The sequence below is a fragment of the Balaenoptera ricei genome, chromosome 19, assembly GCF_028023285.1.
Source record: "Balaenoptera ricei isolate mBalRic1 chromosome 19, mBalRic1.hap2, whole genome shotgun sequence".
Taxonomy (NCBI): domain Eukaryota; kingdom Metazoa; phylum Chordata; class Mammalia; order Artiodactyla; family Balaenopteridae; genus Balaenoptera; species Balaenoptera ricei.
The window spans coordinates 61,405,623-61,427,365 of record NC_082657.1 but is presented as its reverse complement, the minus strand read 5'-3'; the positions used below and the strand labels follow the sequence as shown (position 1 = coordinate 61,427,365).

General features: G+C 57.7%; 1 protein-coding gene across 1 annotated transcript; it reads right to left on the bottom strand.

Annotated features, from left to right (window-relative positions):
• Positions 1–6,467: 6,467 nt before the first annotated feature.
• Positions 6,468–9,137, bottom strand: FOXF1 (forkhead box F1). Its single transcript, XM_059904706.1, has 2 exons — positions 8,156–9,137; positions 6,468–6,712 (listed from the first exon to the last, which is right to left on the bottom strand). Exons 1-2 carry the CDS (start codon positions 9,120–9,122, stop codon positions 6,552–6,554), a joined length of 1,128 nt encoding a protein of 375 aa, XP_059760689.1. The 5' UTR covers positions 9,123–9,137; the 3' UTR covers positions 6,468–6,551.
• Positions 9,138–21,743: the final 12,606 nt, after the last annotated feature.

Sequence of the window (21,743 nt, the reverse complement as noted above, 5' to 3'; positions counted from 1 at the left end):
AAGCCCTATCATTTGTGTAATTAGGAAAAGAGTAAATTCATTTAGTTTGGCTCTCTCCCGTAAAACGCCAGCTGCCCCTTAGCAAAGGTCAGAGGGCCTGAAACATCAAAATCAATTTTCCTCAGTGGGTCCCTGCTGTGGTCCCAACAAAAACGGCGAGGTGGACAGCAGGTGGCGCTGCCCCCTCAGAAACAGCCAGGGGCGGGATCCCTGGGACCGTTCAGATGCTAGGCTGCCTCCTCTCCCAGGGAGGGTCCCCTGCCCCGATCTCTCTGCCCAGGGAAGGCTTCTGACCATTTGGACAGAGATGGCCCAGCCCTCCCTGCTTCACCCCAAGCTGTGACCACGCAAAGGTGTTACAGCAGGACCCAGAAACACGGTGTGCTGAACTATGGGGCTTGCTTTGGTGGAAATTTCCAAATACAGAAACGTCTCCTTTTCCAGGGGACATCTGAGGGCCCGGCATGCCCTGTGGTCGTGAACGCTGACACAGCAGGACTCACGGAGCCCGTGCCTCCTCCCTGGTGTGATGCCGTGGTTTTAATGACGTAAGCCTGGCGAGGCTTATCACCACCGTTACTCCTCAGACCACTATCCAGCTGCAGCGTTTCTCCCTGGGCTGCCACCCCACTGACACAGTGAACTGCAGGAAATCAGCCGCAGGGCACGGCCTACACCCGGCCCCAGCGCCTCTGTCCACTCTGGACAGGCTCGCCCTTCCCGGCGTCCTCAGACAGCCCGCGCTGTAAGAGTTGGCGGGGACCTTGGTGACAATGACCACACGGGGGTCTTGAACAGCACCAGCTTTCTGCCTCCGCCGGGGACTTGGGTTGCCTTGGCCTTGGTGACGTTGCCTCTTCAGGGTGTTGACACGACCGACCCCAAGTATCCTGATGCTGGAAACAGTGCACTGGTCTGTTGACCTGTGTCAGCAGGGGTGTGTCAGCTGCTGAATCTTGTCTGATCCAGTGGCAGAGGGTAGTGGGTACTCAGTGTCCCTGAATGAGTGAATCTGTGCCAGCTTCTTCCTCTGTCCTGTGTTTCGTGCCGGCGGCATTTTACACTTGCAGAGTCAGTTGTCCCTCCTCCCCTGCCCATCCCCAAAGCACAGAGATCAGTACAGTTGTTAAGGGCCCATGATTTGTCTCCGTCCCACAATAAGTCAGTGCGCCATCGTGAGTGGACGTGGCTTGCCAGCGGGAGATGCTGAACAAGGGCCTCCCTCCTTAAAACAGCCCAGAACTCTGAGCTCTTGGTACCCAGAAGATTCCAGAGGCAGAGCAGGAGGGCGCAGCCACATATAGTGCCCCAGCTGGCCTCTCTTGCCTTGAGCTTCAACTTTTGTTTGAGTTTTTCTCCGTTGGACTAAGGGGCTCAAGGAAGTGGAGGGATCTCTCATGGAGGTCCATGGTGGGAACCTACGAAAACCAGGTTCATTGTCCCAGAGAGGAGGTGAAAGTCAGGTGTCTGAGCTGGGGCTGCTAGGAGAGCCTCCCCACCCCATCCAAATGGAGGCAGGGGGTTCAGAGGGACCCCAGTCCCTTGTGCTGCCCCTGCCCATTGCCATCTCCCCAGCAGAGGCAGGAGGCTGGCAGAGGCTGGATCACGGACCACACTTCAACTTCCCTCTTTTTTCACTAGGCCTCATGGCTGGAGGAAAACGGGTGTCCAGGAGCCATGGGGCACAGTGGTTAGGGACATGGGCTTTGTGGTCAGAAAGTCCTGGGTCTGAGTCCAAATTCCACCTCTTACCAGCAGTGTCTTGATAAAGTCCCCTAACCTCTCTGAGCTCATTTCTGCATCTGGAATCGGGAGCAGTAAGTTGTAGGACCTGTCTAAGAGGGCTGCTGAGAAGGTGAACAGAGGTGGTGTGTAAAGAGGACGGCCACGTGGCCAGCACAAGGCGCCTCCTGCACAAACTCAAGCCCTGTGTCTGCTCGCCTGGGTGCCAAGTGCCCTCCATCAGCTGCTGCTTAGAGTCACAAGCTGGCTGGGCCACTGGGCGGGAGGGGGCAGCAGAGGCCACAATGAGACTCCTTCACCGGGGTTTTCTCAGGAGCCCAGAGAATGCTGGAGGAGAGACTCTAAACTTAGCACCCATCAGGACCACCTGGAAATCTGTGAGCCTGTGGATTCCCAGGTCCCACCTCCAGAGATTCTAATCCAGTGACTCTCAGCACCTGCCCCTGCCTCTGCCCCCATCTGCAGTTTGAGCAGACACCCCTAGTATTTCTGATGAGGGCAGTTCCTGGGCCTCATTCTTGAGAACCACCTTCAGAAGTGAAGCCCTTGAGCACAGGGTTAGGAGATCCTGGGGAGGGTCCACATCGGAACCCCTGACTCAACCCCACTTTGGAATTCCATCTCTGGAGCCAACTGGGACGTCTTCCTTCTCCCTGGGAACGGAGGGAAAGTCCAGGTGCGTCATACTGGAAGATGGGGTGTCCAGTGGTTCCCAAGCTGGATGCCCGAGTCCCTGAGCAGGAGGCCTTGTAAATATGGGTTCTTGCAACTTGTTTGACACCCACCCCACTCTCTAGGGGAGGAGGATAAGAAATGCCTGCCTCTCATAGCCATTCCTGGCTGGGCATCCTGGAGCTAGGCTGTCCTCTTGCTCCTGACAGGTGTCGCCTCACTGACCACTGAGGTGAGGAGAACCGAGGCTCCGAGGTAACATGTCTCGCCCAGGTCAAGTGGCGCTGGAGCTGGGACTCTAGCTCCATCTTTGCACTGCTTCCAGGAGAGCTGCAGGCGGGGAGCCAGGCCTTCAGTACACGCCCCCCCCCCCGCCACTCCCCGTCCCTAGCCCTCCAGCCCCAAAGGGCAAAGAAAACGGCAGGACCAGGCAAGCACTTTCCCTTGGGAAGCACGCAGCCTGAGTTCCGACTGGTCGCCAGGCCTGTAGCTCCCGTCTGCCAGGGGGTGGGGAGCCAGGACACTGCGCCAAGGCGCCGCTGCTGCTGCCGCTTGGGGCTGCGATGGCCAGCAGCCGAGGTTCAGTTGTGTCCGAGCCGTCGGACCCCTGCAGAGAACTGCCAAGGGAGGTGTAATCCACCAACAGAAGCCCTATGGTGAACATCCTGCCGCTTCCCCACCTCCTGGCCTATTGTTTTGGGGAGTATTCATACCCTTGGGGTATTTTGACTGCATTTTTCCAGGACAAACCCCCTAAAGATGTGTGCAGAACTTTTGAATTAATTCTCTCGAAAATGTCCCTAAGCTAGAATGATACCCCTTTATGCACCCAGGGCGTGTGATTTTGCACCGGACTCAGAAGCGCCTTTGCATTTTAAGCTGGTAACTTGCACAAGCTGTGCACGCTTTTGTGTTGGCACGGTGGTGGGAGCTTCATCCCCGTGGTCCCTGTGTGAGCCAGGCCGAAATGGGCCTTGGGGAAGACTCGAGCGAACGTGGTCTTGCGCAGGGGCAGCGGGCGGCTTCGTGAAATCTTGGTCGTGGAGGCAATTATGCCTGTAGAATCTGGCCCTTTCGGGTGTGCCTGGAGCCAGACTCTCTCCGCGGGGAAGGCTGGACTTTGCTGTCATCCGCAGGCTCCAGGTCAGGCCCGAGGCAGGCCAGGCCCGAGGCAGGCCAGGCCCATCCCTGATCCCTGGGCTCCCCGGGGCTGGTTTTCCTGCACAGGCCCCTCTGGGTGCCTCCCACCTGGCCTGGCCGGGACGTGAGCGCGCCGGGAGATCCTGCTGAAATGAAGGCGCTCGCTCCGGGGGAGATGAACAGGAGACCTGAGTTCGCCGCCACCCCCCACCCCCCACTCTGGTCCAGCGGCGCCAAAGCCACGTGCTACCAGGGCACACCAAGGGGCCAAGGGAGTGGGTGCGGGGACTGGAGACGCTGCCCGAGAAGTCAGGGAGCGCGCCGACTGGGCTGGCATTGGGTTTCTCCTAATCAGCCCCACTTCCCCGGAGCCTCCATCCTAATTGGGGCGCAGGCTCCGATGGAGGAAGTAGGGGGCCCCACTCCTGCCTGCCTGCCTGCCTGCCTGCCTGCCAAGGTTGTCTGGAGCCCCACCGCGACGTTCCTGCACTGGAGGCCTGGGGGCTTTTCTCTGGCCCCGTTCTGGGCACCGATGGGAGGCAGGGGGTGCAGAGAGGTGGCCTCTGCCCCGGAAGACAGTGCCTCCTCCGCCCTCCGTGAAGCTGCTCCCCGCCCGCTGCCCAGGAGACCCGGGCCCGCCGCTTCGGCCGCCCAAGACTCCGAGGGACGGAGTCGCCGGCTTTTTCCTGTGCCCTTTATCTCGGTTTTATAGACAGCTGTTAGTTTGGGGCATTAATTGCCTGGGCGAGTTTATTGATAATTTTGATGTAACAGAGCACCGGAGAAATTGCCCTCACGTCCAGAATGTCAAATTTGAGAAGAACCAGGTTCAGAGGCTCACGACCCCACGATGCGGAGAAACTGCGGTGGGTCTTGAACGGCTGCACCGACAATGTGACTTTATTGTGTTTGTTTTCCTAGGTAGCTGGGAATTGGAATAGAAAGAGGGTCAGTAGGGGAGACAGACTTTTTAAAATGGATTTTTCCCCTAATGATTTAGGGGGAAATGTAAGCAGATTGGAAACATGCCTATCACCTTGCTCTCCCACCAACAGCCTTTTTCCTGCTCAAATTTTACTCGCTTCTCCATTGGGGAAAACCAAGTGCAGGGCACAAAAAAAAAAAAAAAAAAAATCCTACCAAAAAAAAAAAAAAAAACCCTTAAAAGATGTTCCATGATTTATAACAGCTGGAATATGGGAACAGTAAAGTCTGAAACTCAAAGTACAATTCTCATTGGTCTTGGAGTGGCCAAAACAAAAGTGTAAAATATTTTACATGTATACATATATATATACACACACACACATATATATATGTTTTTTCCCTGGGGGAGGGACAACTATAGTTTTTCTTTAAATGTTTGCTTATTTCTTTAAAACAAGAAATGACATTTAGAGGGGCAGAGGGCTCTTCTTAAAAAACAGAAGCCAAGAAAAAGAGTTACTCTTGTCCAGATTTCACTTCAGCGTGAAATGAAGAGTGAAAAGAGAAGGATTAGCCAAGAAATAAAAAAGAAGAAAAAAGTATTAAGAATCATCCATACTTTAAATTAAAAAAAAAAAAAAGGCTAGATATCCCAGGCTCTTTTCTGTCTGTATTTGGAAGATATTCTGCAATCCCAATGAAATACTCATGCGATTTTATTTCTAGTTGATACAATATTAAAGGCCATGTACAAACGTTATACATTTTTATTTTTGTTCTTTTTTAGGAAAAAATACACAAAAGGCAAAAACATCCTCAAATTGTCATTTTTATACAGTGCAGAAGGAAATTTAAAATACGTGTCCCAGACGCTGCACCCCAGCAGCCAAAATACTAAAAAAAAGGGGGGGGGTCCTTCATTTTATATATATATATTTATTTATTTATATAAAACATATGGAAATTTGTCTTTACACAGATCGGACTTAGTTTCAAATTTACAATGGATACCTAAAAAAAAAAATCTACGCGGCAAATATTGCCAACAAAGTTACACCATTAATACTGATAAACGGAGGAGCCTATGCGGTGTTTCGATTATTAGGGAAAGAAAGTAGAATAAATAACAGGATGAGCCTTGCTATCGTTTTTTAAAAGTGCCTTAACCTTTCTGCGTCACCGCAATCCTGAATCCGAGCGCTCAGCGGGCCTTCCCGGTCCCCGCGGCGCCGTGTTTTCCTCACTCTCCCACCAGAAGGTTTACAGTAGAGATCAGGAGACAGCCAGGTCTCGGGAGAAAAACACCCACCAAAAAAGTCAAAATAAAGTTAGAAACCAAACCAAAATCACTGAAGAGAAGGAAGGAGAGGAAGGTGGAGGGGGACGGCAGCAGAGGCCCGAGAGCCGCCGCTTCTGGGCTCCTTCTGGTTTCTTTCCTAAGACGAGCAGTGGCTTCAGAAATGCAAGTTATTCGCACAAGGATCCACCTGTGGTTGATCGGAGGACTTCTGAGGTGGGGAGGGAGAAGGCGATTTCTTGCCCCCCCTTCCCTGCAAAAGATGGCTCTGAAAGGAGACGCGCATTCCAAGACATTCTTTCAAAAAAAATTAAAAAGATAAATACTCAACCAAAAAATAAAAGTATTTGATAAAGACGGTCTCACATGTTTGCCTTTCTCCTTCCCCGACTTTTGCCATTGGAGGGGAAGAGGGGGAGAGACCTCAGCAGAATGCCTGTTTAGATGTTGAGGGTTTTTCCCCAACACAGCACCTTCTCAGCCGGTTTCAATAGGATCAAAAATAGATATTTATTTTTCAACAGCTGCAGTCAGATCCGGCCCCACCACCACCATTTTAAAGAAACTGTTGAGGGAGTGGCGGGGAGGTGCCGACAGCGGGGCTCCGTCTTTGCCTTGGGGATTCCTTTCCCCAATAATCCGGTCGGGGAGGGGTCAAACCCTTTTCTTCTGCCGACGGTTATACCTCGAAAATAAAGCAGTTTCTGGCGATGGGTTCCGAAGTCCCAGTGCCCGGCCAGCCCCTGCCCGGAGGGCCCCGGGGGCTGTGGCCTCACATCACGCACGGCTTGATGTCTTGGTAGGTGACCTGCTGGTGGTAGTAAGAGCCACCGCCGGCTGAGTGCATGGACGAGGATGCCATTGTGTTGAAAGAGAAGACGAACTCCTTTCGGTCACACATGCTGGGCGACTGCGAGTGATACCGCGGGATGCCTGCAGGGCAAGGCGACAGGAAAGGGGACGTTAAAAGGGTTAGCCTCCGGAGGCCAGAGTTCCAGGTGGAGAAGCGCCTTTACCCGAGGGGCGCACGGGGCAGGCCTGCCCGGCTCGGGCGCAGGGCTGGAGGCCTCCCCTCTACAGCGCCTCCCCATGTCCGAGTTCCCGGTCTCCGTAGGGCCGGCGCCCAAAGGGAAGATCCCCAGACACTGGCAAGGATCCCTGCTCCCCTGAGTGCCCGCTGCCTGGGCCTCTCCCACCTTGGACACCGAGCCTGGGCCGGGGGCTTCCAGAGGCTGACGGGGAAGTGGTGAGGGGGGCCGAGATGCGCCAGCAGAGAAGGTCCAGCGGCCTCCACGTTCAGGGCAGCCTGGGGCCTGTGCCTGGCGCTGGGCGGGCACCTTCCAACCCCAAAGGCTGCGGCGGCCCCAGAGCAGCCAGCCAGGCCGGCAGGGCCAACACGGGGGCCAAGGGTGGCTTCTCCAGAGGAAGGGCCCTTAGGAGAACCGAGCCTCTGGGACAGCTGGAGCCCGCCTGGAGTTTGAAGCCGCCCAAGCTGGGCAACCCCCGTGCAGAGGGCCCCTCCAGCCTCCAGGCCCGGCTCCTCCCTCCCACAGGCTGCTGACAGCTGACTCCTGACAGGCCCCTGCTTGGATCACTCCAAGCTCTTCTCAGAACCAGGCCCAGAAGGCTGCTAGTGGGTGCCGAGATGGAAGGTTCAGAGGGGAAGATTGCTGTGCACCTTCTTTCTCGGAGGATTGCGGGTGGGGCGGTACCTGGAGACCTGAAAACCTGGCTCCTGAGAAACAGTGTGTGCGGGGGGCCTGCAACTCTGACCCTCGATCGGGTCCCCTCTCTGCCTCTGTCACCATAAAATGCCCCGACTCAATGTTCGCGTGCCCCAGGCCTGATTCCTTAAAGGCCGGCCTCTGAGCCTCTGAGCAAGTGTGGAGCCCGGCCGGCTTTGGGCCTAACTCTTCCGTCCTGCCCGGCTCAGAGCAGAGCTTTTCTGGGGCGACTGGGGAGAGTGAGCCAGCTGTCCGGGGCTGGGCCTGGCTCCATCCTGGGAACTTGCTGAGGTGTGAGGGGGCTAAGGGACCTGAGGGGACTTAGAATATTGGAGTCTAATAAGTCTTTGGTGAGGATGGGGCCTACCTGGCCAGGCTGGGGCAGCCAGCAGCTGGGAGTTGAAACAGAAAAGAAGACGACATCTTAGTCTATACTGGGGGCTCCAGGCTGCACTCGCCCCTCAAATGGGGGGAGGTGGGGCTGAGAGACACCCTGGGGAGCTGATGCCTCCCCACAGCATGGGGCTTGGCACCCCACGGCAGTGGCCGCAGGCTGTGGCCCGGGGCGGTCAGCAGCTTCTGGGGGCCGGGTCTGCGGTGCACTCACAGATGCCTCCCCTCGGGACTGGGGCAGCTCAGCCTCCCCACTCACCTTGCAGCTCAGCTGGGGCGTTGTGACTGTTCTGGTGCAGATACGGCTGGTCCAGGGAATGCGTGGAGAGGCTGCCGGACAGGGGGTTGGCCGCGGGGTTGCAGGGGGACAGGGGCTGCTGCTTGATGTAGGAGGCGCTGCTGTTGAGCGCCGCGGAGGCAGAGGGCGGCCAGGCGGCCGCGGAGCCTGAGTAGACGGCGTGGGGCTCCATGACCCCACCGGCGGCCGCGGGCAGCAGTGGGGAAGCAGGCACCGAGCTGTCGTGGTGCGGGTACTCGCCGGCCGCCGCGGCGCCGCAGCTGCCCATGTACGAGTGGCCGCCGTTGGCGGGCAGGTGGGGCACCGAGTGGCTGGGCAAAGCCATGCCGTCCACGTTGCCCGGCAAGTGGCCGTTCATCATGCCCAGACCTCCCTCCAGCGCCAGGCTGTTGGGCGGGCACGAGAGGCCGCCGGCGGAGCCCTGGAAGCTGTAGGTGTCCGGGAGGTGGTTGAAGCCGAGCCCGTTCATCATGCTGTACATGGGCTTGAGCGCCTGGCATTTCCTTCGGAAGCCGCGCGGCCGCCGCCGAAAGGAGCCCTCCTCGAACATGAACTCACTGGCCGGGTCGATGGTCCAGTAGTGGCCCTTGCCCGGCCGCCCGAGGCCCTTGGGCAGCTTGATGAAGCACTCATTGAGCGAGAGATTGTGGCGCACGGAGTTCTTCCAGCCCTGGTAGGAGCCGCGGAAGAACGGGAAGCGGCTCTGCAGGAACTGGTAGATCTCGCTGAGTGTCAGGCGCTTGGTGGGCGAGCTCTGGATGGCCATGACGATGAGCGCGATGTATGAGTAGGGCGGCTTCTCGGGGCGCCGGATGCCGGCGTTGGTCTTCTTGGCCTTGGACGGGCCGGACGACGCGGGGTCCATGGCCGCGCCGCCTCCCCCGCCGCCGCCGTGCGGTGGCTGCTGTTTCTCGGGCGCCGAAGACATCGGGTGGCTGCTGCCGCCGCCGCCGCTGCCGCTGCTGCTCTGCGCCGCCGACGAGCCGGGAGGAGGAGGAGGAGGAGGAAGAGGAGGGGGAGGGGGAGGAGGGCAAGGGGGAGGGGGCTGCGCGCGCGGGGCTGGCTGCACCTCTGCCGTCATCGGCGGCCACTTCTCCCGAGCGAGCCTCGGCGCGCCCTCCCCCGCCCGCCCGCTCGCTCGCTCGCCCGCTCGCTCGCTCGCCCGCTCGCTCGCTCGCTCGCTCGCTCGTCCTCCCGGAGGAGCTGCTGGATCCGCGGGCGGTTGGCGCAGAGCCCCCTCTCTCTCCAGCTGCCTCCTCCCCCCACCTACTCTCCTCCCTCTTTCCCTCTCGCCCTCCCACAAGGGAAGGAGCCTAGCGGAGGCTGAGAGCAGGCTCTCTGCAGCCTGGGCGGAGGCCGCTAGGAAGCCCCCCACCGGTTTTTTGGGGGAGGCACCTCCTCTCGGGCCGGTGGCCGTGCGCCTCCGCGGGGAGCAGCGCTCGGTCCCCACCACCCGCGGCGCTCGGCTCCACGACTCCAGCCGAGGCCGCCCTCTCTGCCTTGTCTCTCGGCGGCGTCTCGCGGGCCGGCGTAAGACCCTCCAGGAGTTCCCTCCCCTCCCTGCCCCCCTCCGGCCCCCGCGGTGGTGGGCGCTTAAAGGGCCCCCACCCTCGCCTCCCAGCGGCCGCCTGCAGAACCCGCCCCGCCTCCACCAACCTGGCGAGCAAGTGTTAAAGCGCCCTCGGCCCGCGGTTCAGCCCAGCTGCGCGCAGGCCCCCCGCCTTCCCTGCCCGGGCCGCGCGGAGGAAAACGCACCCCGGGTCCCGGGCCTTCCCCGACGCGTACTGCTCGGTGGCAAATCGCAACTGCAGTGGCGGCCGTGGCCGCCGGATCGTGACCATCGCGGACACAGCCGGTTCGGCTACGGGTCCCCGCGGCCGGCGGGCGTGTGTTCCCGCGAGGGACCGCCTACCCACTCTCCCCGCCCCGGGAAGGACTGCGCCGCGCCCGGGACTTTTCGGACTCGCCCAGCCCCGCGCGAGCGGGCGGGCAGCCGATGGAGCCGAGCGCGGGCGGAAAACGAAACCGCAGGGCGGGTCGCTGCCGCTTTGTCTCCGGCGCCGCGGGCCGTTCGGGGAGCGAATGAGAACCTCTGGCCTTGCGGGGACCAACACCTCACGGGCTTCCCGAACAAGCGGCCACGCTCATTCACTTGTGCACTCGTGCACACACATGCATACACTGATGCACATGCAAACCCGGTAAATTTCGCAGACTCAGACGTGCAAACTCACACCCACGCGTTCGTTCCCACTCACGCGCACACGGCGCTCAGGCATGTGCGTGCCCACTCTTGCGCTCACTCACGCGCACACAAAGCCCACAGGAGCTTCAATTCGCACCTACTCCCACTCATGTGCACACTAGCCACGCTGATCTGAGCTCACACATAGCTCAGTTGACCCCCCCCCCCCCAGCATGCACACTGAAAACCCGCCTATTTGGCCCCGCAGTCCCTGTGTCCCCGCTTCCCAAGAGCAGGTCCCGATTTCTCGCAGATGGTAAAGGCCCTGGCAGGAAGTTTATACGGCTCAACGTAAACACGTTCTGGGGGATTCTTTAATAATAATAATAGAGAATTCCGCGTGCGCGGGGGGAGTTGGCCTAATGCCCCTGTGGGCTCGGCCTGCCGCCGCCGCGGGGGCCTCTGACATTGCGCGCCAGGCCAGGTTCCGGAAAGCAGTCTGCGCGGGCGGGGAGCATGGGCCCGGGCGGCCCTGGCGCGCCGGGCTGCCCGCAGCGGGGGGCTCGCACGCAGCCTTACCCCGCCAACCTCCCGGCGCTGGGGTGCGGGCTAGGACGGGGTAGGGGGGACGGTGGCGCCGAGCGCAGGATGGCGCAGGAGCCGGGCGCAACGCCGCACGCGGGGACCCAGGTGAGTGCTGTTCGCTCGCAGACTTCGGAGGAGGGAGGCGAGGGGTGTTTTCGCGGGTCGTCGCGAGGAGCCAGGACGCCGTGCCCCGGCGCGAGCTGGGGCGAGAGGCGTGTGCCGGGCTCGGAGTGCGGCCCCGCGGCGCTTTTCAGAGCCCACCGGCCTCTCGGGTTTCTCGGGCCTCCTTGTCAACCCGCTGACGCCCCTGCTCGCTCCGATGCCTTCGGCATCGGCGGTAGACGCCTCGTCGCCTTCGGGGCGCCTGGCACGTCCATGCGAGGAGCTAGGGGTCTCGGCGGCGTAGCCTGCCCTGGCGGAGCGCGCTCGCGGGAGACTAGAAAGCCAGCTTCTCTGCGCTGCGCTTTCGCTCGGCTCTCCCGGCCTCGGCTCCGCACGCAGGCAGGGGTCGGCTGGGGAAGGGTGAGTGTGGGATGTGACCGCGTCGTGTGTGGTTGTCTTCGCGCAGGTAGACGCGCGCTGGCAGACCCACTCCCACTTCACAGAGCCCAGCCAGCATCCACCGACCCAGGCATCCCGAGCACCGCGCACGGCCTCGGCTTCCATACGTCAGAGAACACCCCTCACACAGCTCAGGCGCCCCAACCCTTGCACGAGCGCTCAGGCCTGCCCACCGCCGAGGACACACTTTCGGTTACGTGCACACACTCCTGCACTGCGCGTTCGCCCACGCACAGCCCGCCGCACATGCACACGCAATCGCACGCACGGCCGCTCCACTCGCGCGCGCACACGTCCACGCACACGCATTCCCACATTTCTCTCTCCATCACTTTTTTTTTTTTTTTTCCGCCAAACGGCAGCTGCAGGGTAGGAGGCCCCGCGGTGCTGGGAGGGAAGTTCCCGAGAAGGGGTCGCTACTACCAGCTGCCGGGAGCACATCTGGCCTTTAGAAGAGAGGCTATTGGGGGAGGTTGCCCCACTCCCAAGCCAGCGAGGGGTGCAACGCAAAGCCCCGAGGCTCCCAGAAAGTGATAGCAACCCCTCCCTTTCTCTCGCTCCTCCCCCACTGACAGGACGCTCCAAAATGAGGGGGCTCTATAGAGCATGAAGTTGGGGGCCCTTTTTCCAGTAGCCCCCTTCCCTCTTAGGCCCTCTCTAGTTGGGAGAGGGCTACAGATTCCATCTTCAGCTAACCCACAGATCAGTTTCCCTCACTCCTGCACATCACCGTTTCTCAGCGGCTCCCTTTGCGGGCTCCTGTGTGTTTTGGGGTGGGAAAGCTTCGGCCTTCCTGGGAGGAAGTGTGGAGTCAGGGCCCCACCTGGCCTCCACTTACCCCTGAGGTCTAACAGTAGAATAGACTTTGCTGGGGAAGGCCAGCACTTGCTGTGCCCAGGGAGGGGCTGAACGGCCTCGGAGCCTCACGAACGCGGCAGATGGAGGCTCTCCCACAACCCCGCATCTCCACTGGGGCAGGAGGTAAAGTGGAGGGGGAATGAGTTCCAGCTGTGTGATTTGGAGGTCTCCCCCCGCCCCCCGCAATTCTGGAAAGAGCCACAGCCATGGCAAGGAGGGCTTTTCCAGGTGCCCAGAGACTAAGCTTTCGGCTCTTAAGATGCCCTGAGAGGTCGCTCCTGATCTTGCCTTTGGCGGATGGAGAAACTGAGGCCCTGGCCTGGGTCAGCCCGTGCTGCCAAGCGAGCACCTCTCCGTGGTTTGCTCCACCTCCAAGGGCTGACTGTCATCGAATTTTACCCTCCCAGATGCCTCATTACAGGCCACGAGTGGAGAGAGAGGGGTGTTTAGAAATGCTTCTGTTGCCCCCCCACCCCTGGCTTTCCAGGTTCAAGGGCACTGAGACCCACTGGAGAACTGACGGTGATAAAATAATAACCACGGCCACAAACACATGATGATAATAGGATTTATCGATTGCTGGCCATGCACCTGGTATTGAGCTTCGCCTTATAAACACCTCTCAGATGTTCTTGACGTTTCTCTGGGCTGTGAATCCCTTTGATAAACTGTTGAAAACTACAACCCTACACCCACCCCTTCCAGAGGACAGATACCTGCGACATTTGTAGAATGATTTTCAAGGTTTCACCAAATGCCTGGAGCCCACCCGTGAACCCACAACCTCCCATCCACGAACCCAGGACTGTGGTTAAACACCCCAAGGATACTTGTTTAACCTTCACAGATGACCCTACCAGGTCAATATTATCCCTCCCTTTACAGATGGGCTCAGTGACATTGCCTCATGTCCTAGGTCACCCTGCAGAGGCAGGACACAAATCCAGGTCTGAGCAGGACCAGGGGTTAAGCCTCCGGAGTACAGGACAGAGACTGTCTACGTGCAGACTCACAATCGTGGTCCGAATTTGAATCCAACCTCCACTATGTAGTGATGTTGCATAAGCCATTTGTGCATTTGTTTCTTGTCTTTTTTTGGCAGGGAGTGGGAGGGTGGGATTTATTGGTTTATTTTTCCTCAGCTTTATTGAGATACAATTAACTCACTGGGTAAGTTTCAGGTGTGCGGAGTGTTGATTTGATACATGTATATGTTGCAAAATGACACCACCCCATCACGTAGTTACCATTTCTTTCTTTTCTTTTCTTTTCTTTTCTTTTTGTGGTGAGAACGTTTTAAGATCTCTCTTAGCAACGTTTAGGTATATGGTACAGTGTTGTTAGCTATAATCCCCATGCTGTAACTTAGTGTCTTCATCTAAAAAATGGGACGAATAATGGCGTCTATTTGTTAGGGCTGTTGGGAGGTTTGGACAAGACTGTGCAGAGAAAGACAGGCTATCCAAACAGAAACAAACAAAAGCCCCAGGGGCCCAGCTCCAGGGACTGTCGGAGAAAAGGCAGACAGGGATTGGGGCAGCTTTCTGCTCTTAGCGCAAAGATCTATCAAGAACACCCACCCATCCCAAATCCAATCTGCGCTCCAGCGCCGGCCCCAGGAACCCCAAAATGGGGAGGGGGGTGTAAAAACAGTCACGCCTGCCATGTCTCCCACTCCCCAAGCCCAAGGTATTTTTACTGGCTAATTGCTTAAGTGAAGCCGCCCGGGCCGAGAGCGCGCCGTAACCCGAGCAGGGAACCAGATCCAGCTCGGATTGTGCCCGGGCCGGCAGCGGGCGCGGGCGCGGGCGCGGGCGCGGGCGGGGGCGGGGGCGGCCGCCGACCACCCACCGCGAGGGCAGCCGCCCTGCTCTGCATTAGCGCCGGCCCGCGCCTCCCTCGTCCCCGCTCCCTCGAACCCCTTCCCCGGCGACGTCCAAAGGCGACAGAAGGTAGCGCGGGCCAGGCCCCAGACCAAGGTGGGCGTTTGGCAGTAAAGGAAGCCGCTTGGCTTGCGGACTTCGGTGGGGGGTTAGGGGTGGGAGGTTTGTGGTGAAAATGCGGCCCTGGGGACAGGAGACCGTGGGGAGAAGTGTCAGAGTCAGGAGGAGAGGGCACCCTCTCCCCAATTATAGGATGATCTGTGCACAAAATAAGTGGGGTATTTCTTTGCAAACTCTAGAGGTACACACGTATCACGTGTGCCAATGTGCAGAATATTGTCCAGAGGGCAAGAACTATAGAACTAGAGAGGCACCGAGTAGTGCCCCGTAAGTGTGATCGTGTCAGGTGGGTGTACAATGTAAGGCCTGTGTGCACAGAATAGCACAAGGTGTGCAAATATAACTATTTCCTGTGTGCTGAACATTATTAGGATGTGGGTACAGCATAGTGGCTTCACGCACAATGAATATTTTAAGATGTGAATAATATGACACGTTGTGTGTGCAGAATATTTGAGTGCAATAAGAGGTGTCCTGTACACCAAATATTATGAAGTGTGTATAGTACGTAGCAGGTTACGCACGCAGAATAGTCTGGGGCGTGTACAGCATCACGTATTCTGGACAGAATATTGTAGGCTCTGCGGACCATATGATATAGAAGTACGTGGACTGTTGTAAGGTGTGTGCGTGATATAATGGGTTGTACTGGACATGATATAGTGGTTTCACACGCACATCATAAAGTACGCGCGGTGCCTGTGCGCGCGGAGCACCCCGGGCAGCGTTTCGCAAGGAGAGGGGTCTGCGCTGTGACGCTGTGTCTACCCAAGCGTCAGGCAGTGCGTTTGCAGTGGAGCATGGTGGCGTGAGTAGAAGACTGTCAGGAGATCTGCACGCAGCCGAGCATGCAATAATAAAAATACAGAGCTCACACATCCGACAGTTATGGAGGCCTGACTTTGTGCCCTCGAGAGGCACCTCAAGGCCACCACTCGCTCAGTAACCCCCACCATAACCCTGGCAGGCAGGTTCTGTTCTGATCTCAGGTCCCCGGGAAATGGGAAGTGAGTGATTCCCCTGGTCTGTTTTTGTAGTGACAGAGCAACTCTCCTGCCCTTTGTCGTGCCGGGAAGGGAGGGCTGTCCTCGGCGTGGCATGGAGACGTGGGGACGATTTACCTTCTGTGCGGGGCTTTGAGAGGCTGTGAGCTCAGGACCGTGTAAGCCTCTGTCTGCAGCCAGCACAGAAAAGACGCAGAGACAAGGAACGTGGGCAGAATGAGCACTAGAAGGGACCCCAAGTCCTGGGGAGCCCCAGTGCCCTCAGAAGGCCACTGGGGAGGCTTCTGCTCTGTGCTGCACACCCACACCTCGGGGTGGTGTCCCTGCTTGTGCCTGCTGCTGCCAGCCAAACTCAAAACCAACGCAGTCCCGTTTTCTCCTCTTGTCAATGGCAAGTCAGATTCCGGGGCCCCTTAGAGTGTTCCTGGGGGTACCCCAAAGTGAGCAGGAGAAAGAGCCATACCTTCTGGCTTCACTGGCCCGGCCACACCCACCTCGGCACAGATGGGGCTCAGAAACGGCACCTGTGGGGACCACTAGGGCCATGTTTGGGGAGCAGCTGAGGCAAGGGTTATCCCTGACCCAGGTCCTGGCAGTTTCATCTCCCCTGTCAGCTGTACATTAGAGAGCGGTTCATATTTTGGTCAAAAAAAAAAAAAAAAAAGAGGCTCGTATTTGCGCTGCTGCAGCCCTGCGATTGCCCCTCCACTTGGCCTTTTACCCAAAAGCACGCATTTTCCATGACGTTCTTCAATGAAATATTTGACAACATTGCAGCCCAGGAATTTACAGCCCTCTTCCCCTCGAGATTTTTGGGAGTTTTCTGGCATTAGCAGTGCATACTGCTCTAAGGAACAGAGAACACTCCGGGGACACTGCGTGTCCTGGGGCTCCCACCCCGGTGCCTGGCCTGGCTGCAGCTCTCCTTCCCACAGGGGCACGCTCCAAAGCATCCGATGTATCTTTATCCCTGCTGCCTGGACAGCTGCTCTCAAAAAGATGGCGAGAAGACGTTCGCTCCGTCATGGGGAGGTGTGAGGGAGGGAGTGTCTCCCAGGTCTTGTTTCTGAGCAAAGGACCCACACGGAGGGAGAGAAAGAGAGGCATCTCCCAAGAGGTGCGGCTGAGAGAAAGCGACTGGTCCTCAACACTTACTCGGGGGGTGGGGGGCGCCCCGTGGAAATAAGTCCTCTGGGGGCAGAGGGAGAGGACAATGTAGAGAGAGAAGATGAAAATGAGTGAGTTTCAAAAAAAAAAAAAAACCAAAAGGAAAATATAAATTAAATTTCAAACGTCAGATATTTTCTATTTCTCAGGTTCAAGGGGGAGATAAAACAACACACACCACCTTCGGGGAACAGGGGTTTAGAAGAGGGCGAGATGAGGAAATGAGGGCCAGGCCAAGCAGGGACGGGGGCGGGGGTGTGCTCAGATCGGGTTCTTAATCAAAAGCAGCAATTTGCTCCCAGAAACCTGCCCGCGTGCGCACTCAAAATGTGCCTATTGGTCTCCACTGATAGCTTGTAATGCTCTATTTCCACTTAGAGGGTGTGGAAAATACGAAAACAAGTGTTATCTCTAGGGAGAAAACATAATCTGCGCAGCCCAGCGTGCCTGGGGGAAGAAGGGACTTCACCTGCCTGAGCGCGGCCCACAGCCCCGGGTTTGCTGAGGAAACGGAGGTGACGCGCTCTTCCCACGCCTCCCCGCCACCCCAGGTTGGGTTTGGGTCCTTTTGTCCCAGCCGGGTCGTGTCCGGGCTGCCCCCGGGACCCCCTGGGAGGATTTGCACGTGGGCGTGCCGACTTGCACAGCCTCGCCGGTCTGTCTTCTGCATGATCGATGGGAGAGCCAGCTGTATGTGTGACATGGGGAAGGCGACACAGCTCCCGGGCAATCAGAGCTGAGTAGAGTGCCCTGTGGACAAAGAACAGAGGCACAGGTGGCCAGGAGACACAGAGACCCTCCTCCACCCCAGAGAGACCCCAAGGTATCTGGTCACCAGAACCCAGAGATGCCTGGGTCAAACAGACAGAGGGCGAAGCCCCAGGAGACTCACGCGGATTGTGAGAGAAGCAGGGACTCCCACAAAGCCTAGGGTGAGAGAGAGAAAAACAACTCACCCAGAGGGACACAGGGAGGGATCCCCTCGGTTTGCTTGGGGAGGAGGTGGGCAAGGAGCTCTAGAGTGGAAAGGAGTGTGTGTAAGAGGGAAGGAGAGACAGAGAGAGACAGAGAAAGACAGAGGTCTGTGTGTGTGTGTGTGTGTGTCTGAAGGCACAGCCCCAGGTGACTGGACACCTCTCTCCGGGGCTCCAGCGTTGGGCGGGCAGTGGCTACTCTGACGTGGAAGTTTCTTTGTGTCCATTTTTCTGAGGAGCAGGTCCCAGACCTCAGCCCACTTAGCCCTGGGGTGGGACTTTCCCAAGAGAGTTGGGAAGGGTCTCTGTGAGGCCCTTGTCAGTGTCCCTGAGGCCATGTGGGAGGAAAGCCAGAGGAGGAGGCCAGGCGCAGCAAGGAACGAGGAGAGCCTTTGCAAATGATTTAACCTCTGGGTGCCTCTGTTTTTCCTTATCTTAAAATGGGGATAAAGTCAGTACCCATCCATGAAGCGGCCTAAGAGCCAGAGGAGAAATGCAGAAGAGCTCTGAGCACGGTCTGGGAGGGGGCTAAGGCCGGGGGATATAAATGCGAACCAGGGCAAACTTCTTAAACAAATAAATAAGACTGTATTGAGACTTGGCTTCCATTGCTGTGTGACCCAGGGCTGGTGGCCTTACCTCTCTGTGCCTTGGTCTCCTCATCTGCAGAACCAGAACAGTGACAGTAGCTCCTTCTGGGTAGTTAGCAAATTGTGAATAATTCTTAGCCTGGTTGTTATTATTGGGGGTGTTCCCTCATCCCTGGTGTTTGGGGTGCTGGGGGTGAGATCCTGTGGGGCTCAGCTTGACAGGACCAAGCTTTGGTGGAGTGAACTCAAATAGGGGAATCAGCTCACCTGAGACTTGGGGCAAGTCCCCTCCCCTGGGCACTCTGGTTTGCCCTCACCCCTAGGCAGCGTGGAAGAGAACGTAGCTCAAAATCCTGGCACCTACTTCACAGAGCAGAGCGTTGGGTTGGGTTGGAGGGGAGCCTCCTCTGGCCCTCTGACAACTCAGAGCCAACTTGCTGCCACACGGAAGGGTGATGAAGTCTCAGGTGCGCACCCCGCCCCCCCACCCGCCAGCCTTGGTCCCTGGTCACCCTCTGCAGACAACAGAGCCCACTGAGGGCTCCCATCCCGCTTGGGGTGGCCTCTGGAGCAGGGGCCCGGCAGCCAAAGGCCTGGGTTAGAATCCCACCTTTCTGCCCCAGCTGCTGTGCGGCCTCTGCGCAGCTTAGTGACCTCTCTGAGCCCTTCTTCTCATTTGCATGACGGTGAAAATAAAGATATCCCCACCCTCGGGCTGCTGTGAAGACTAAATGAGAACAGCATTATCTTTAGAGAACCATTGAGCGCCTGCTGTGTACCAGCACCGGGCTAAGGAGCTGCTGTGCTGAGCCCATTTCGCAGATGGGAGAGCAAGAGGCAAACGGCGACGGCTCCATAAACGTGGCTCGGTTTAAGACACTTCTCTCCTCCTCCCGAGGGCACCTGTGGGGTCCCAACTCTGGGCTGCCATTGGCAACTCCAGGAAGAAGAGGGGAGACTGTTAGCTCCTGACTCGGAGGCTCCGCTTCACGTCCCCCTGCCCCAGCTCTCCACCCTGCGTAATAACAAAACAGTAGTCTCCAGCCTTCTGGACCCTGCCCTGTAACCCCCGCGTGGGGTAAGGGGGCTCTGAATCACTTCCATCCCACCCGCCCCGACCCGACCCGACCCCACCCCACCCGCTTCCTGGCACTGCTCCCCAGCAGCCCGGTTTCTGAGAAACGCCAGGGACGGAGAGCGGCGGGGCCTGGCCTGGACATCTGCACTCCTCCAGGGCATCTGTCTTGCTGGGAGTGGGGGCTCATTGAGACCCTCGACTGCCCTCCCGCAGGGTGTTCAGGGAAAGTCTTCATGGCCACTCTTTTTGTGGAGTTAAATTGGGGCAGGAGGACTTGGGGAAAGGCAGACATTGGAGAGCCCCGGCTGAGCTCCTTGGGGACCGATGGGGTCCCTGTCCCCCCAGGAGCAGACCTCCAGTGGGATCCCTTGGCGGAGGCGGTCCTGACCAGCCCAGGCAGTAGGTCTCAACCTGGGGCAACTGCAGAGCTGCCACAGCGCCGCTCCTTGCCTTTTAAAGTGCGCTGTGTCTCTTTAGGCTGTACTTATTTTTGCATCTCAGTCAATGCTCACCTTCGTACCGGCAGCTTCCTACCCCGTAGAATTTAAAAATCAAACAGAGGTGCAAAGATAAAGTAGTCACTCACACTTTCTGGTTCTTTTATTTTGAAACATGTTTTCTCAATGCTTGATATACACCAAATCTGGGAACAATTTGATCACATACAGGTCCTACCATGGGTTCGTTTTTAAAACTAATTTCCTTGGGGCACTTGGTTTGCATTTAAGTACTTCATTTCTGTACTCCAGCACCAGTTAATTTTTATCCTGGGTACTTTTCTTAATAATTAGAAATCAATTACATACAAAAAGTCTATATAGCCCTGACATGGGAAGACCTGCTATTTTAAAAAGTGTAAACCTCAAAATATTTTAAACATTTTGTTATATTCCCAAGGTCAAAATCGATCTTTTTATCTCCGTTCTCCTCCCACCTCCCTTTTTCCTGTTAAAGTTTGAGAATGAGTTAGGTTCACGTGGCAGCTACAGGCAAAGCTTCCACGAGGTCATTCCCACCCCACCCCTAAGCTGGGCTAAGACCCATTTAATTCGCCATGTAAAACTAACTCAATTAGGAGTCAGATTTGCCCTTTTTAAGAGACCGGTAATGAGTATCCTAACACCCCCTTCGCCATGGCCTCCACGTTTTCTCCGCGTTTCTTGCAAAGCAGCATTTTCTGAAGAACGTAGCTTCAGGCTGGCTGCCTGCCCTTCACAGCCGCCTACCTGCCCTAACTTCTTTCTCTCTCTCTCCTTTTTAAGCAGCCGAGACTCACTCTGGCTTTGCGAGTCTGATTCGAGCACTGTCTAGTCGCCTCCCAGAAAATAACTGTGGAGGGCTGGCGTTCGGCCGAGACGGCGCTCTCACTCGCGCAGGAAGCCGAGAACGCGTTTCTCTCCGCGCGGACCCGGGCCCACGGGGCTCCGCGTCGCGCTCGCCACCCCTCGGGGTCGGGGCCGCCCGGGCTGCGACGTGGCTCCGCGTCCACCGAGGCCCCAGCGGCGGCGGCCGGAGGGTCCCAGGCAGTCCCGGCTGGTTACTGCCGCTCTCGTCCTGCGACGAAGCAATTATTTTAACCGTGGTTTGGGCTAATGATGGGTTCTGCTTGCTTGAACGCGGTGTTTATTTTACCTCGACCACCCCCGGGGAGGGGGCGTGCGCCCGAGCGCGGGACGCTGGAGTTGCAAATCCGAAAACTCTCGGGCTGGGGTAGGGTCTTGGGAGGTGGGGTCAGTGAGCTCCCTTTTCTCGCTCGCTTGGCCCTGCCTGGGTGGGAGCTGAGGGGGAGGATTCATCCTTCTCCTGCGGGCGTCTAAGCGGAGAGGCCGGGGGCTGGGGCACCGGGGCGCGCCCGGGACTCGCGCTCGTGGAGAGGCGCCTTGTGGAAGCCAAGCACGCGCGCGTCTCCGGGCCCCGTCGCTTCCCTTTGACCGTGGTGGGGACTGGCCAGTTTCGGATACCGCGGGCACTGGGCGCACGAAGGGAGAGGGGCGGATAAGAAGGGTCTCCGCGCTGGACTCCGGATGCAACCTAGGGTACCGCTACGGAGTGAGACGCCCAGGTCAGACTCTTAAGGCTCATGAAACTGGGGTACCTCGAAGTGTTTTTTTTTTTTTCTTTTTCTTTTTTTCTTGCAAAACCGGGAAATGCACTTAAAGTGCATAATTGCTTGGGACGTGTCTATACGGGTAATGGGAAATAGCGGAGACCAAAAATTATGTAGTAACGTTAGGAGGAAAACAGAACATCAAAGGTCTACTCCTTGGACAATTCCAGCTACGTTGTTTGGGGCCTGAATTATACGGGGAACTGGCTCTGTTCTTGACCTGCCTGTGCCCGCAGAGACGGAGACTGGAGCTGGGGCCTGGACCAGTCGGGGTGATTTCCCCTTGCGGTCTCCAAGACCCTGTCGATTTTTAATTCGTGCGGGTACGGGGCCCGAAATGGGGGTACAGAGCGGGGTGGAAGAGAGCGAAGCTCAGACCCACGACTCCGGGCTGACTCTCGGTGAGCTCTGATTTGGGGCGGGGCGCGCGGGAGGAG